General features: G+C 34.2%; 1 protein-coding gene across 1 annotated transcript; it reads right to left on the bottom strand.

Annotated features, from left to right (window-relative positions):
• Window positions 1-4,076: 4,076 nt before the first annotated feature.
• LOC126822013 (solute carrier family 46 member 3) lies at window positions 4,077-16,591 on the bottom strand. The gene is made up of 5 exons (XM_050550730.2): window positions 16,403-16,591; window positions 11,525-12,944; window positions 10,502-10,585; window positions 9,364-9,520; window positions 4,077-5,016 (listed from the first exon to the last, which is right to left on the bottom strand). Exons 2-5 carry the CDS (start codon window positions 12,663-12,665, stop codon window positions 4,905-4,907), a joined length of 1,494 nt encoding a protein of 497 aa, XP_050406687.1. The 5' UTR covers window positions 12,666-12,944; window positions 16,403-16,591; the 3' UTR covers window positions 4,077-4,904.
• Window positions 16,592-16,861: the final 270 nt, after the last annotated feature.

Raw genomic sequence — 16,861 nt, 5'->3', positions numbered from 1 at the left:
TCTTAGATTGCTATGGCAATAGTTCTTGAATTTCCAGAAACTCACATCCGCACTATAAGAAAACATTGCTACTAACATAATGAAATACGATCCACCCAAACCATCGATTCCGTACGCCAAATAAAAATGATTTAAATTTAGATTATAGTAAACGATGAACGTAATGACCAAATCTTTAGCTAAGATGCCCAAGGCAGGAATAAGAAATATTGTCTTTTTACCTACTGCATCAGAGAGTGGTCTTTAAGACAGCAACAGACCCTCCAACAAGAGAATAATACAGAGTTAGGCTTGGCGCTTCCTTTTGTATTTCTTGCTCCAGGGCTGTCATCTTTTCCACACGAACTTGTAGTTTTATTGACCGTCATATTTAAATGTGTCAAATTGATTTGTTCATATTTTATTCTTTGGACCTGTGATATTACGGGTGGCTTTCGCCAAGGCCGCCATTATATAAAACATGACCAATATACCCGAAACAAGAGCTGGACGGACGTATAGGGGAAAATCCGGCGGTAAACTGTTTTGTGGTCTTCTTTTTAGCAATGGCGTCGCCGAATCTACTTAGATTTCATTTTAATAGTTAGTATCTTAGTTGTCAGTCCATTTCTCTTCAGCTATGAGGTGGTGACCACCACAGCTTGGTTAAATGTAACTGATCAGCAGTGAATATTCGCTAGGCCGCTACAATCACTGATAAGGATTACATCGATGCGACTTAATGAGCCACAAATATTAACTTTTTTGCTCCGACAAATTAAATTCTAAAACATTTTTCTTGTGTATTAGAAAAATAAATAAAGACGTTTGACGTATTTAAAGGTAAATATTATTTCCTATTTAGTGTAAATGGGTATTAAAATGAGTAAAAGATACCATTCTGCCCGGACCCGTAACGTCTTATGTAAACAATACACGCACCATTGAACCCATGATTGACGCCGCGTGATGAGACGTCACGTGTTGAAGGTAGTCATCTTTTACAGAGATATTAAAAGACTTTCTTAATCATCTGTGAAACAGATTGTAACTGTCTTGTCACCTGATTGTTTTTTTCAACGTATACCGATTACAGTAAAGACTAAGAACGCCATTTATCTAATAGCTTACTCTTATCTAATTAGTACTATACATACGAAAACGTATAGCCTTCGTCAAAGTATAAAATAGATGGTTATCAAATATAAATATACATTAAACAATTGAAATACGCACAGTTAAAAAAAAAGTTTATAAATTACAATACTAGTAGCCAAAATCATCAATGTTTATACAACATTGATTAGTCAGCTCTAAAATTAACTGAATGAAAATGTATTTCTGTTAAATTGTCTAAATCTGTTTTACTCAAATCAAAAATCATATTGCTGATTTGTTTAGTGTGGTGACAATTGGACTTCGTTGAAAATTCTGCGTATCGGATAAATCCAGTTTTGAGATATAACATATTTTATGATTCACTGGCACAGTACCGGTAAGCCAACATTTGAATTGAAATTAGTAAACAAGACAGCACCACCTTAATCTTCCTAAAAAAACAGGATGTCTTTTATCAAAATAACACATCAGATCGAAGAGGATTATTTCCCTTTAAAATACGGATGTAACGTCATCCTGTGATGTTGGCATACCATTATTTTAAATAATGGTGCGGGCAATGTGCCAAGCGTACATTATTTATACTAGTTGCAATATTGGACCCGCGTGACGTATTTCATTAAAATGCACGTGTTGGATAGTGTCTGCATTTTAAGTTGTTTAATGGTCTCGTGCAAGACATTGCGTAATATATAGATATTGCCCTCGTGCTATCGCACTCGTACAATATCAGTATATATCGCACTCGACCATTAAACTACTCTTAAGATGAAGTTTGTAGGTATAGCCATTTACTTCAAGATCAAACTAATTAATTATTTATTCTTCAGATATCCTTTGTTTTCTAGAATTATCTGATATGTTACAATTTATGTGTCTTTAGGTTAATTCGGACATTTCCTTATGTCCTTGCGCTGATTTAAAGGAGCTAAATCGCTAATATTTGGGACCTACAAATTGACACAAATCGGTCGCAACGTATATAATGTAAATTATGAATGTAAATAAACTGATTTACATTCAATCGTTTCCATTTTTACTCTAATTTTAAAGCAGTTATGTTCGGCGAAATACGCCAGAAGTCTCAATCGAATGGTAATCTCTAGCGACTGGTTTTTCCAGTCTATACCGATAGTATTTATTAGGCATGCTCTCCAGATAAGAATATGGGGTCACCGTTTGACATGACTTGTGCAATATGTCTAACTTCGTTCTTCGGTTCGCTTGTTTCAAATTGCGCTGAAACGCATTATGGTACACGATTCGTGTACCAATCGTAAAATGTTTATTTTGTCTTAAATATTGGATATCAGAAGCCCATCTTTTCCCGGTAATATCACAACACCAATGTTGATTAAAATTGACAAATAATTCGTGTTTTCAATGTCGAAGGTTTTGGATGATACTGAGTTAGAGACTTAGCTACTTTAAGAGTTGGTTGTAACAGATAATACCGCCTGTCAATTTCTAAAATATATAGTAACCAAGAAGCTTCTTGATAGTAACTAATCAATTTGAAGGACTCGTGATATAGATAACATAGGTCATGTTTGTATATTTACCGACATACTAATAAACCAACACTGTTCTGAAGATGTGTTACACTCTCCTACATTAGAAAATAAATGCAATTAATTTAAATTAACATACAATAGCCCATTTAACAAATTCAAGAACATACTAATTAAGGAAAGTTATTTTTAACCTCCTTACTAATAAATCAGTAGTGTTATTTAAACATACATTATGCAAGAGCTAAATCTGTCTATTTCAGGTCTTTCTTTAGGCCTGAAATGTTATCTAAATTATTAATTAGACATTAATTAACCTATCCAGGCCATAATCAACTCCAGATGGCAGCGCTAGCCTGCGATCTTTAGTGGATTGTAAGCCGATTTACTGCATAACTTTCCTTCTCGATTAAACGATTAAATTGATAATCGAGACTATGCTGTTTATCGTACTGCCTTTAGTTATGATGACCGAGGCTTATGGGAATTCCAGTCGCTTAGTTCTCGGTTCATAGTGGATCAATTTGAATGAAATTTTCACCAAATTGCCTTTACATTATCTAGTTTTTAATTATTATAGTGAGAACTGCTAACTCGTTACCGAATCTCCCATAACGTATCTTTAACTATGTTTGAGATTTAATCAACCAACATATTAATAATAATGTCTAAATGGTGTCTAAATGGTACTGTGTAGATAAGTACCATATTATATTTGATTTGTAATCGTTGCTGTATGATTAGATAATAAATCATTATATAAATATCGAAAGATGTAGTTTATCAAGGAGAGGGGGGCTTTAGGTTAAGTAATATCAAATGTTAACGATATGCATATTGTCTTGCCTCCAAAAAGATATATTGGTATTGAAATAATGTCAAGGGATGATAATTCCATGTATTTAACTCACTTTTAACAATTTTAATAAGAAATTGAAGAAATGGGCAATGGCAAGCAATTTTGGAGTCGGGGTGGCTCCTGGAATAGACAGTAGATAAATAATAGTTGCTGAAAGGTCACTTTTGTTTACCATTAGAAGCAATCTTCCTACTAATCACCGACAAGAGCTTTTGTTATTTTTTTGTCCATAGCACCCAATTTATTGGAATCCTGGTGTTGGCCGTGAAAGTTCATCGGCGTAGTGCGCCCTAGTCAGTGGTGCAGGACAGGGGGCCTGGCAAAGGAAAACGTACAGTCGTTCAGATGGGACGAGCATTGACGTGCACGCTGGAATTCGAAATAAGAGTAGGCAGTAGTTCCGCTGTTGGGGCAAAATTTCCCTCATAGCACAAAGTATGCAATGGCGGCACAGCCGCCGGTGGATGGAGGGGCAAAGCTGTGGCAACGTCCAAGCTAACTCAATCATAGCGTCCATGCGCTCACCATTACCCCCCCCCCCCCCCAACCCCACCCCGGAAATCGAAATAAGAACAGGCCTTAGTTCTATTTTACAAACGCATGGGGCATAGATTGGAGTGAGGATATCTGAGCCTGAGGGAAAAACAAAATCCTGTAATTGTGTATCTATAAAATTTAGCATCACTTGTTAATGGACAACCACAGTCCAATGCATCAGATAGTAATGATTATCAAAAAGGACGACAGACTATTGATGCGGGGGATCTGTATCTAATGCGAATTTAAAAGAATCAATCAAAATATATACATATAACATATCATCTTTTGAATGCGTTAAACCATGTCTTCGAAAATTCAGATGTAATCAAATCGACTTTAGGTGGTAGACTACATACATTGTTATGAACAACTGTAATATTACTTGTATGAAGGCTATCTTGTCCTGGATTCGGTTCAGTCTCCGCAATTAACAAGAGAACATATAAGTAAGTTTAAAACCAGCCTAGATGCACAGATTTTATAATATAAATGTGATAATAATAATTTGAATGAGATTAGTATTATTATGACATATTATAGTATTAGTTTTATGGGAATAGCTCATAACATTCAATCCAAAATGCGTTTTCACGCAAGGAGAAGGAGTTTTAAAATACAGATAGTAGAAAAAGACAATAATAACACAATATATACAATGCAATTAAAAAATAAACAAACAAATAATTTATACATTACGTATATCGACCTGGCACAATGAACATTATGAAACCTGTTCAAATGACGTTGAATTGAAAAGTATCTTATTTTAAAAAGAAAACAACTGACATGGGCGATATATTGAAACAATGGCTGTGTTTCGGAACAATATAAAACTGAAACTTAATTCTATTTGGACTAAACGGAACCATTTAAAAACTATTTATTTTTCTATTCAATCAATAAACATTAGGCTTCTCGCTGCTACCATAGCTATCATCGTTCACGGTCACCTTGATTTCATAAGTTGGATAGATATCACCACCTTTGCCTGATATCCATATAAAGGCTCTGAAAAACAAAATATAACTGATAAAATTTGTAAAAAGGAATATCTTCTAAAGAAAAATTACTCGTTACATGAAAAATCCAATTCTTTGCTCACTCACGTTAATGGGTGGCATTTCGACAACAATGATAAAGTTTTCTCTGTCACCGTTTAAAGATGTCTTCCTAACTGTGTGATATATCTGGACTAAAAACATATTCAAACTAGAACTGCGACGCAGTAATGACGGGTTTCACCGGTGCCCCGTTACCATTGAACATACCGATGAAACCATTAAACAGGTTTCCATATAAGCATTGAACACATCAAATAAAATGTACGCAGAATCAACAAAATGCAGCAATATCAATTCATTGTATACATTTGTTACATGTAAGTGATCCTGACAGAATTACATTACTTCCGGTGATAATGAAAATGTTATGAAATCAGAAATGGCATAAGGCATCACATGGTGAAAATTTTATGTAAATCGAATAATAATTTCCACTTTCATAGACCAAAAACCTTGAACAGTGACTTGTAGAATATCGTCTATTTCTCTGCAACCATACAAGTTAGAAACCATATTTTGGTATCTGTATGATCGTATGGGTTCAATCTACTTGTTGATTGGAATGAAATATCATAATCTTTAAAACATTACAAATCAGACTCATTTGAATAAAATATCCGTTTTAAAGGCTAAAAATACAGTTTTTGCCAAAATGACGTTACTTCCGGTGATAATGAAAATCTTAAATTACTTGAATGACATTGTAAATGGCATTAGGTATCACACGGTGAAAATTGTATGAAAATCGAATAATAATTGACACTTTTATGGACCAAAAACCTTGAAAAGTTGCCTGTTGAAAATCGTTTATTTCTCCGCAAATGAGCAAGGTAGAAACCATTTTGTGATATCTACATGATCGTATGGGTTCATTCTATTAGTTGATTTGAATCAAATATCAAAATTTTAAACAAATAACAAATACGACTCATTTGAATAAATTATTTGTTTCGAAGGCTATAAATACAGTTTTTGCCCAAATTACGTCATTTCCGGTGACTTTGAAAATGTTAAATTGGTTTGACGTAGTTAAAATTGACATTACGCATCAAATGGTGTCACTTTTATGAAAATCCAATAAAATTGACTCTTTTACAGGCAAACTAGCGGAAATTGTGGCTCATGCAAAATTGCCCATTTCTCGGCAACTGCTCATATTACAAACTAATTTTCACATACATTCTCTTCGTATGGATTATTGCTACAAGTTTATGAAAGTTGTGAAGAAATATATTAAAACATGAATGGGTTGTAAATAGCTCATTTTTCACCTTTTTCACCTTTAAATCGAAATGACCCAAAAACAAAATCGAAATTAAAAAAACTGAGCCCGATGTTTTCTGCGCCTTTACAGGGCACACCCTTTCAGTCATACCAGATTTGAAAAAAATAATATTTGCTTTCAAAAAGTGGTACCGAACTGTCAAAATTGTAGTTTTTGCTAAATTTACACCACTTCCGTTGCCGAAAGGAAAATGTACCGGTAACAAAAAAAAAATGACATTTTAGACCACGGGGCATATGAACTTTGGTTTATACAAATCAAACAATAAATAATTAATCCAGGACTGAAAAACTGAATTAGCCAATGGGGGCCAATGAAAAATACGGTGACAAATTGACATTTTTTGTCAAATCAGATGACCCTTTAACCCTTGGTAAAATACCACATAAAAATATTCATTAAAAAAGTTTTTCGTAAAAATTTTAATTTTCAAAATTTGGCGCCTAATATCTCCGAAGATTCGTCGAAAATAAAAAATCCAAAGAACCTTAGCTATGTGCCTTGTCTCTGGCTATGTCAAAATGTATCAAATATTACAATCCGACAATTATTAATAAAATTACGGCAAAATATCGAAAAACGACAACTTCGGTGATTTCGGACATTTCGCATTGTCGCAGAACGTTGGAAATAGCTTTAAAATTTAAGTCAAACCCACTTTCTCAGTAAAACCAAAGACATCGAATCGATCCGACCAGTAGTTTCTGAGATATGCTCAAATGGAAAAACAATAATAATAATAATAATAATAAGAACTAGAACTGCGAAGCAGTAATGACGGGTTTCACTGGTGTCACGTTACCATTGAACTTACGTCACTTTTGGTGCCATGTTACCCTTGAACTCATCGCTTCCAGTACCAATGGAACCGATAAATAGATATGCACAAACTTTGCACGCATCAAATGAAATGGAAGCAGAATCAACCAAATCCAGCAATGTCAATTCATTTTATACATGTGTTACATGTAAGTGATCCTGACAGAATTACATTACTTCCGGTGATAATGAAAATGTTCAATTAGTTTTATGAAATCAGAAATGGCATAAGGCATCACATGGTGAAAATTCTATGTAAATCGAATAATAATTGCCACTTTTATAGACCAAAAACCTTAAAAAGTGACTTGTAGAAAATCGTTTATTTCTTTGCAACCGTACAAGTTAGAAACCATATTTTGGTATCTGTATGATCGTTTGGGTTCAATCTATGCGTTGACTGGAATTAAATATCATAATTTTAAATACTTTACAAATCAGACGCATTTGAATAAAATATCTGCTTTGGAGGCTAAAAATACAGTTTTCATTCTATTAGTTGATTGGAATCAAATATCCAAATTTTAAATAAATAACAAATACGACTCACCTGAATAAATTATTTGTTTCGAAAGCTATAAATATAGTTTTTGCCCAAATTACGTCATTTCCGATGATATTGAAAATGTTAAATTGGTTTGACCTAGTCACAATTGACATTACGCATCAAATGGTATCACTTTTATGATAATCCAATAATAATTGATTGACTCTTTTACAGGCAAAATAGAGTAAAAAGTGACACTTGCAAAATTGACCATTTCTCGGCAACTGCTCATATTACAAACTAATTTTGAGATAGATTCTTTTCGTATGAATTAATGCTACAAGTTTATGAAAGTCAAAAAGAAATATTTTAAAATATGAAACGCCTGAATGGGTTGTAAATAGCTCAATTTTACACCGTTTTTCACCTTTAAACCGAAATGGCGCAAAAATGAAATCGAAATTAAAAAAACGGCTTCCGACTTTTTTTGCCCCTTTACATGGCGCAACTTCTTTCTTTTTACTTATTTTAAAAAAATAATATTTGCTTTCGAAAAGACGTACCTAACCGCCAAAATTGTAGTCTTGGTCAAAATTACGCGATTTCCGCTGCTGACAGAAAGCTTTATCGGTAATAAAAAAGTTGAGACTTTGCACCATTGAGCATATGAACTTTGTTTTATACAAATCGAGCAATAAATAATTAACCTAGAACCCATAAACTGAATTAGCCAATAGCGGCCAAGGTGAATTATCGATACAAAAATTTTTCATATTTTTGCTCAAATTACATGACCCTTTAATTATAGGTAGAGCGCCATAAAAAAATATTAATAGATAAAAAAGTTTTTTGTCAAAATTTAAATTTTCAAAATTTGGCGCCTAATATCTTCGAAGATTAATCGAAAATCAAAAATCTAAACAATCGTAGCTATTTGCCGTGTCTCGGGCTATGTCAAAATGTATCAAATGTTAAAATCCGACAATTATTGTTAATATTACAGCAATATTTCAAAAAACGACAACTTCGGTGATTTCGGACATTTCGCATTGTCACAGAAAGTTCGAAATAGCTTTAATCTCTAAGTCACACCCACTTTCCAAGTAAAACCGAAGACATCGAGTTGATCCGACAAATAGTTTCTGAGATATGCTCAAGTGGAAAAAAATAAAATAATAATAAGAAGAAGAAGAATAATCTTAACAAAAACAATAGTGTTTCACACTGGCTACGCAGTGTGAAACCCTAATTATTCTATCTATCAAGCGTTTGCTTCAAATCTCTCTCAAACCTTTTAACAACAACTGTCTATACCCCAAGTCGTAAAATATATTTTATTCAACCTTGTGATTGAGTGAAGGTCCATTTAGCTTGTATTTGTCGTTACTTGCTGTCAGTTTACCTTTACTATCGATGCGTAAGTAAATTCTTGCATTATCTTCGCTCACTTTTTCCTCAGCCGTTTAATCACGGGGACTGATTCTAACAGTTCTCACAACTGCTAGCCATTTGATCAACACATACCAAGCCGACATGGGTGTTTTAAGGGAATCCAGTTTGTTTCTAGTACGATTGGGTGTCTCTACGTTCCATACAAATTTTGACATACTTTTATAAGAAATAACTACTCTATAAATACTTTCGTGGGAATGCATCTTTAACCAAAAATATTCAAAAAATCACCGTATAGTAATTTCACTTACATTAAGAATATTATATCTATCAAAGCCATACCAGCCATCATAAACCAAACAATTCCTTTATAATATTCTACAGTAGCATTATATACAGCACTATACAGTAAATTAGATGTGCTATTACATATAGTTTCAACGATTGCTATACTAGCAAATAATGACCCTGAAAATATATATTTGAATACACAGTTCAAAGAACACAGTAAATATCGCTGACTGCATTTATTTATCATCAATATAAGTTCAGTTAGTCAGGTATCTGCGCAGGTTAAGAGGAAAGGAAGGGAATGATGGGGTTAAGTATTTCGTGAACAAATACGTCGGTTATTTGAGACTAAAGATTAATTGTATTTAATTTTTCAGTCACGTTCTGATGGGAGGAAAGGGGGAACCAGCCTTGGAAAGTCCCATATGATATTCCACGGCCTCTTTTTTAAGGCGAAAAACATATCGGTTGCAAATACTTGCAAATTAACAAATATCAAAATTGCGAATATCGATTCTAATCGGTTAAAAAAGTGAATGGCGAATTTTGTTATATGCGATAATAAAGGTTATATATATATAAAAAAGAGACCAAAACTAATAAAATAGATACGTTTTAACAGAAGCTGTGGCTAATTAAAGATAACCTCGGTTTCCAATCATCATAATAACAATTCTGCTGTCTTAAAGGATCTAAATCGCTATTTTTTGGCACTTAGACATGGACACAAATGGGTCACAACGCATATAATAATGTAATATGAGTGTATATAAACTGATTTACATTAAAACGTTTCTGTTTTTACTGTAATTTCTGATCAGTTATGAGAGGCGAAATGCGCCAAAAGTCCAAATTGAATGGCAGTCTACACCGGTTGTATTCTCCTGTGGGATATGTTAAGCCTCGTTGATCGAGTCGCTTCATTATAAATTGCGCTCGAAATTATTCTTGCACGCGATTCGTGTGCCAATTTCAAAATGTTCATTTTGTCTTCAATATTGGATATCAGAGCCCATCTTTTCACGATAAGATAATAACATCAATATTGATTTAAGTTTATCGATAAGTTGTGTTTGCAACGTCGAAGACTGAAGATGATATTGCTTAAGCGACTTACATTACAATAGTAGTGAAACATGATAGATCTATACTATTTACCTTGCTGTGACGGTAAGGCCATTTTAGACAAAATAGATCTAGCTATTGGTATAGAAGCAGCTCCAATTAGTGATACCAAGGGCACTACAATATGTCAATAGAATATATAAAATAATAGCATAACTACGACAATGTTTGTTTTCCGATAGACTAAATTCAAGACGTAATTTTGTACGTATGTATAGTTCAGACACCTCGTCTATGGCTTTGAGAGCAGGACAGGGAAGCGTTGTTACTAACCAGCTATCGTGTATTTCCAATTTAATTACCAAATTTCATTGATTAAAGGAGCTAAATCGCTAATATTTGGGACCTAGAAATTGATATAAATGGATCGCGCGCATTTAATAATGTAATATGAATGTATATAAACTGATTTACGTTCAATCGTTTCTGTTTTTACTCTAATTTTAAGTCAGAAATAATCCAGAGGTCACTAGCGTGTGGTTATTCCAGTCTACACCGATAGTATTTATTAAACATGCTCTTCAGATAAGAATATGGCGTCACCGTCTGACATGAATCGTGGAATACGTCTAGCCTCGTTTTTCGAGTCCCTTGTTACAAATGACACCGAAACGCATTATGGTACACGATTCGTGTACCAAAGGTAAAACGTTTATTTTGTCTTAAATATTGGATATCAGAAGCCCATCTTTTCCCGGTAAAATCACAACATCAATGCTGATTTAAATTGACAAATAATTCGTGTTTTCAATGTCGAAGACTTTGGATGATATTGAGTTAGAGACTTGGCTACTTAACACAATTTGAAAGAAACCGGAAGATACCTTGAGATGCTGAGTAATCACATATTTTAAGGAGCGCCATTTGTGCCCATAGCAATACTCGCAACGTGTTGCCTCTAAATAAAAAATAAGTCAATGATCATTGCACGATCCTCAGAAATTCATCTCGGATTGGATATAGTCTTTTTTAAAGGAAATGCAGTACTGCATAGTATAACTCGCACCAACAATTAGAAGAAAAGATATTATTATAACCATATCAATACATATTTACCTAAGTACATTAGCAAACTTGTGTCAGCCATTCCTTCCAACAAAAAGCCTGCTATAGCTGATAAACAGCTAATAATACTGATAATCTCTTCTCGTAAAAATTTTTGTAATATTTTCAATGCCAAAACACCACAAATGAACGATATTGTCAACCTGGCTGCACCGTAATATCCAATTTTGATAGAGTCCCAGCAAAATGGTACTCCAAGCTGATATATAGTTTCTAAGGAAGTTCGCCCCAGCGTTGTAACGACACTAAAAAAGAATACACCCAATGCAGTTTGGTAAGCACATCTTTTAATCCTACTTCCTTCGGTAAAGTAAAATCCAAACACCTTTTTTATACTTTTCAAAGGCGATTTTTCTGCTTTCCTTTTGACTGTGAGTGTTTCGGGTAATAAAAAAAATACAATCACTATATCCAAAGCACTTATACAAACTACCATAACCATGGGATAAAAGAATCCGGTAGATTTTATGAGATATCCGGTAGCAAGTTGTCCTACTGAAGCAGCTACAGCTAAACATCCTTCTAAGACTGCTATGGCAATGGTTCTTGAATTCCCAGGAACTGTAATATCGGCACTGTAAGAAAACATAGCTACTAACACAGCATAATACGACCCACATAAACCATCAATTCCATATGCCAAATAGAAATAATTCAAATTCATGTTATAGTAAACGATAAACATTATAATTAAATTTTTACATAAAACCCCCATCACGGGAATCAAATAAATGGTCTTTCTACCGATTGAATCGGAGAGTGGTCCCATGAAGATGTTAATGAGTATTGCAGAAGAACCCGCTGTAAGTGAATAATACAGGGTCAACATTGACGCCTCCTTCTGGACTTCTTGCTCCACACGACCAAATTCGGTAAGATTTGAATGGTTTCCACAAGGACTTGAAATATCATTATCTGTGATATTTAAAAATGTTGCATTGAATTTTGCCTCCTTTAATCTTTGGACCACGTACTGGGACATAACTGGTGTCAAAGACACGGCTGCCATCATGTAAAATACAACTGATACACCTGAAACTATCCATGCTCTGACAATAGGGAAATTTGGAGGTAAACTTCCTTCGGATTTTCTGTTTAGTAGACTCGTCTTCTCGTCATCTTGTTGCTCCATTTTGTCGATCAATGAAAGCTTAAAACAGTGGCCAATTTTCTGCTGATAAGTTTATCTCCTGTTCACTTTTCCGGTGATGCTGAATGCAACATCTTCATATGACACGAATTGTTAAACTCGACTTAAATTATTATCCTCCCTGTGTCACCTGATAATTACTGATTAAAATGGACGTGATGTTGAAATTAATACGCATTCCTGCGTCATGGCTGACTTTTCTTAGTTCACGCTTTTATCCAATTCAGCAATTCTTCAACGACTATCCTTCTCTGCGTGTATCTGAAACATTTAAAACATATTAAATAAAGCCATCGTTTAGAAGTGTATGTGCATTCTGGAATTCATTTTTGCGAGAATAAAACTACTTACAGCAAAATACCCTTTTATAATTTATACTTCCTTGATTTATCAAATAGAGAGGCAATCAATGTTACCAAAAACACCACAAAAAGGCACAATGATCGTTTGTTGAAATATTTAGAATAAAAAAAAATGTCAAAATTGTTTCATTTAACAGCTGACCCATTATTGCCCGCATAGACCAACACGTCTTTATTTAAACAAATCTAAATAAGCACAATCCTGACAATAGGTTCTAAATTTTAAGAGAAGAAATTACTCCTTCAAGTTGTCTATGTCCCCCCTCTTTATCCATCGATCTCCCAGAAATGAAATGAAATGAGGTTTAACGTCTTACATTCCGGCAATCGATTCCCCGGTTGTACGTGACAAGGAGTAGGGTCGCCTGTCCAACCTCGTGGGTTTTCTCTGGGTCCTCCGGTTTCCTCCCACTGCTAAAGACCCCTACGCGCAAGCGAATTTTTGAAATAAAATTGGAACCATGTGTTAGTCCCGAAATGACCTAGTTTGTGTTGAGTGGACGTTAAATCCCACCTCTCTCTCTCTCTCTCTCTCTCTCTCTCTCTCTCTCACACACACACATTCCGGCAACCAATCTTATGAATACGGTAGCTGTCATCTCCGGGTCCTCCGGTTTCCTCCCACTGTTAAAGACTACTACGCAAAAGCTAATTATTGAAATACAATTGAACCGTGTGTTAGTCCCAAACTGACCTAGTTTGTGTCGAGTGGACTTTAAACCCCATTTCTCACTCTCTTTGTCCTGGTATAGTGGGTCGGATCTTCGATTTATAGTAGGTCGGTCATCATAACAGTGGCATCGCGTTTGAGATTATAAACTCCTTAAGAGGTTTAAATATATAAATATTACATGAAATATTATATGAATTGTTTGTAAGATAATAATTAGCCCACTTACCTACATTCTCAGGTCAAAAATGTATTAATCTATGCAATACAAGGTAAGATTCCTACGCAAATGTAATCAGCTTGAGAAATTGAATTATTATATATTCTAACCGATATATATATATATACATATGCATATATATAATTATGCAAATCAATCTGTTAATGTATTGTTATATGCATACGGTCCCGATCAGTATTAAGGGACAGATTTTTTACCATGTGTATACCACAACATACGAAGCACATCGGCCTACCCTATCAATCTATCCATTTTTATGGACAGCATTTTAAAGTCATATCACTGCTTTTTGCATTATCTTTGCATTTAATCTTACTGGGCATTTAATGTAATGCGGTCTCCCTTTTGATACGTGTATAAATTAATAATATTAAATCATGACCATCAAAGGCCATATGGCTATTATCTTTCAAACCTTAAAATAGACGAACATGGGTCTTAAAGGAGCCAAGTCGCTAATATTTGGGACCTAGAAATTGACACAAATGGGTCGCAACGCAAACAATAATGTAATATGAATGTATATAAATTGATTGACATTCAATCGTTTCGGTTTTTACTGTAATTTTTAATCAGTTAGGTTCGGCGAAATACGCCAGTATACTCAATCGAATTTCAATCTCTAGCGTCTGGTTATTCCAGTCTACGCCGATATTATTTATTGGGCTTGCTCTCCAGATAAGAATATAGCGTCACCGTTTGACATGACTTGTGGAATATGCCTAACCTCGTTTTTCGAGTCCCTTATTACAAATAGCGATGAAACGCATTATGGTACACGATTCGTGTACCAATGGTAAAATGCTTATTTTGTCTTAAATATTGGACATCAGAAGGCCATCTTTTCCCGGTAAGATGACAACATCACTGTTGATTTAAACGGACAAATAAATCGTGTTTTCAATGTCGAAGAGTTTGGATGATATTGAGTTAGAGACATAGCTACTTTAAGTCAGATAATATGAATGTATATAAAGTGATTTATATTCAAATTTTAAAATGTTTATGGTAATTTTTAATCAATTATGCTGGTGAAATACGTGAAAAGGCAAACGTTCTTTTTATCATTTTGTTTCGCTTTTTTGAAGCAGCCATTTCTAACTACTTCCGCATTGTCTTGTACACGACCCATGTTCTGATTTTAAAATGTTCATTGTATCCTATTTAATATTTGACATTAGGAGCCCATATTTTCACGGCAGGATAACAATATTAGTATTGATTGGAATGGGCCAATATTGAATTCTTGTTCGTGGTTTTAATTTCGATTATTATTATGGAAAACACTGAATTACAGGTTTAGCTCCTTTAAATGACAGTGCAAAGATGTCAATCGTAAAAAGGAGGTTAAAAGAAATGCAAGTGGGTGTCGCATATCCGAATTCTAGATAAGATAAAATAATATATATAACATACGTATGTGGATCGATACTGTTCATCAGTTCAAAAGCACTTTATTTAATCTGGGCTACTTTTAAAAGGAGCCAATTTCAATTTGAGTAAATCAAAAAAAAAAAAGTTTCGTTTTTCGCAAAGGACAATTCCTAATTGATATAAATTATCATAAAAATTAATCGTAAAACTGAAATATAACAGAAATTTAAAAAAAGGATTATTTATAATACATTCGGTTAATGGATTACACATTAAATTTTAATGTTGTTTAACACAAATATTCAGCAGTTTCGTTATACTGCCTTTTCAAATTCACGTTAACTATTAGCATCGTGGTTATTATTAGTTTATAAAATCCAATCAGTATTTGCACAAACTTATTGAACTAACAAATACTAGGTTTGAAAACTCTTTAATCGATTTACTACCCAAATAACCTATGTATACAGTAAGTGACGTTATAGAGAGAGAAACAAGGGACCTTATTCAAGAATATTGGAAGTACAGGGGCTTAAACGTTTCGTATATATAGTAAACGGCCTCGCAAAGACTTAGGCTATTACTGTTTTGGGTGTACATCACAAAGCACAATGCAGTATTCATGTAGTATAAACTATACTATCTGGATAAAAGTATGCTGCACGTGCACATAGCTAGGAATCAGTCAGAGTTACTGATCTCTCCGAATCTAAATTCCGAATCATCAACACATGTATTGTGTTTTTTTCTGTAAGGTGTGGCTTCGTCCTCATGACGCATCTATTCCTTTAGTATTTAAACAATTCCAAAATGGTTGCGGTTGTGTCGGGTCCGAGTCCATAGTCCATAATTTTGATTCGATTTACCTTTGAACTACCACCACAGAACTACCATGTAAAAGTGCTGATTCATCTCCGTGTTTAATATAGCTTTCCTTTTAATACCAAACGTGTAATATAAACAGTGACCGAGGAAGTTTCATTATTGACCTATAAAACTTCTTTATCTCAACATTCACCGAATAGTGACTTTGAAGCAGAATAAAACATAAATTATTGATATTTATACTTACTTGTTCACGTTCACTTTTACGATATCATGGAGTGTGGAATCGGGCGGTATACACAGATGTTATGTTGAATACGAACTTCCTAACCACCATATCTTATTATTCAAACATTACACACCTATTAATGTGTACATAACATAAGGTGACTATGAATATACCTTGTGATCGAGATCGTTTTGTGAGATACGTTTTCTATTTTTACGTCTGCCACGGTTTGACTTGTCTTTATGAATGTGACTCGATTAAAATATATTTGGTGAGTTGCGTAGTAAGGGTGGAGGCGTCTGGGGCAAACGTCACAAATGAAATGAAGTCCGACATGCACCATCCAGGTTGCTATGAGTGAAATTTTTTCCGGACATCGGCACTACGGCCTACTCTTATTTCGAATTTAAACTTTCGGTGGTTCTTTTACGTGCACGCCAATGTGTAGACGGTAACTCGGTTTTTCGTCTCACCTGA

The sequence above is a fragment of the Patella vulgata genome, chromosome 5, assembly GCF_932274485.2.
Source record: "Patella vulgata chromosome 5, xgPatVulg1.2, whole genome shotgun sequence".
Classification (NCBI taxonomy): domain Eukaryota; kingdom Metazoa; phylum Mollusca; class Gastropoda; family Patellidae; genus Patella; species Patella vulgata.
Note: the sequence above shows the minus strand (reverse complement) of the source record. Positions and strands in the feature narration are given on the sequence as shown.

Coding starts and splice junctions, on each gene's coding strand:
- LOC126822013 (XM_050550730.2), bottom strand. CDS start 12,665: ATGGAGCAACAAGATGACGAGAAGACGAGTCTACTAAACAGAAAATCC. Junction 10,586..11,524: donor AAGTTTGCTAATGTACTTAG/GTAAATATGTAT, acceptor GACATATTGTAG/TGCCCTTGGTATCACTAATT. Junction 5,017..9,363: donor ATAGATATAATATTCTTAAT/GTAAGTGAAATT, acceptor TTTGTTTTTCAG/AGCCTTTATATGGATATCAG.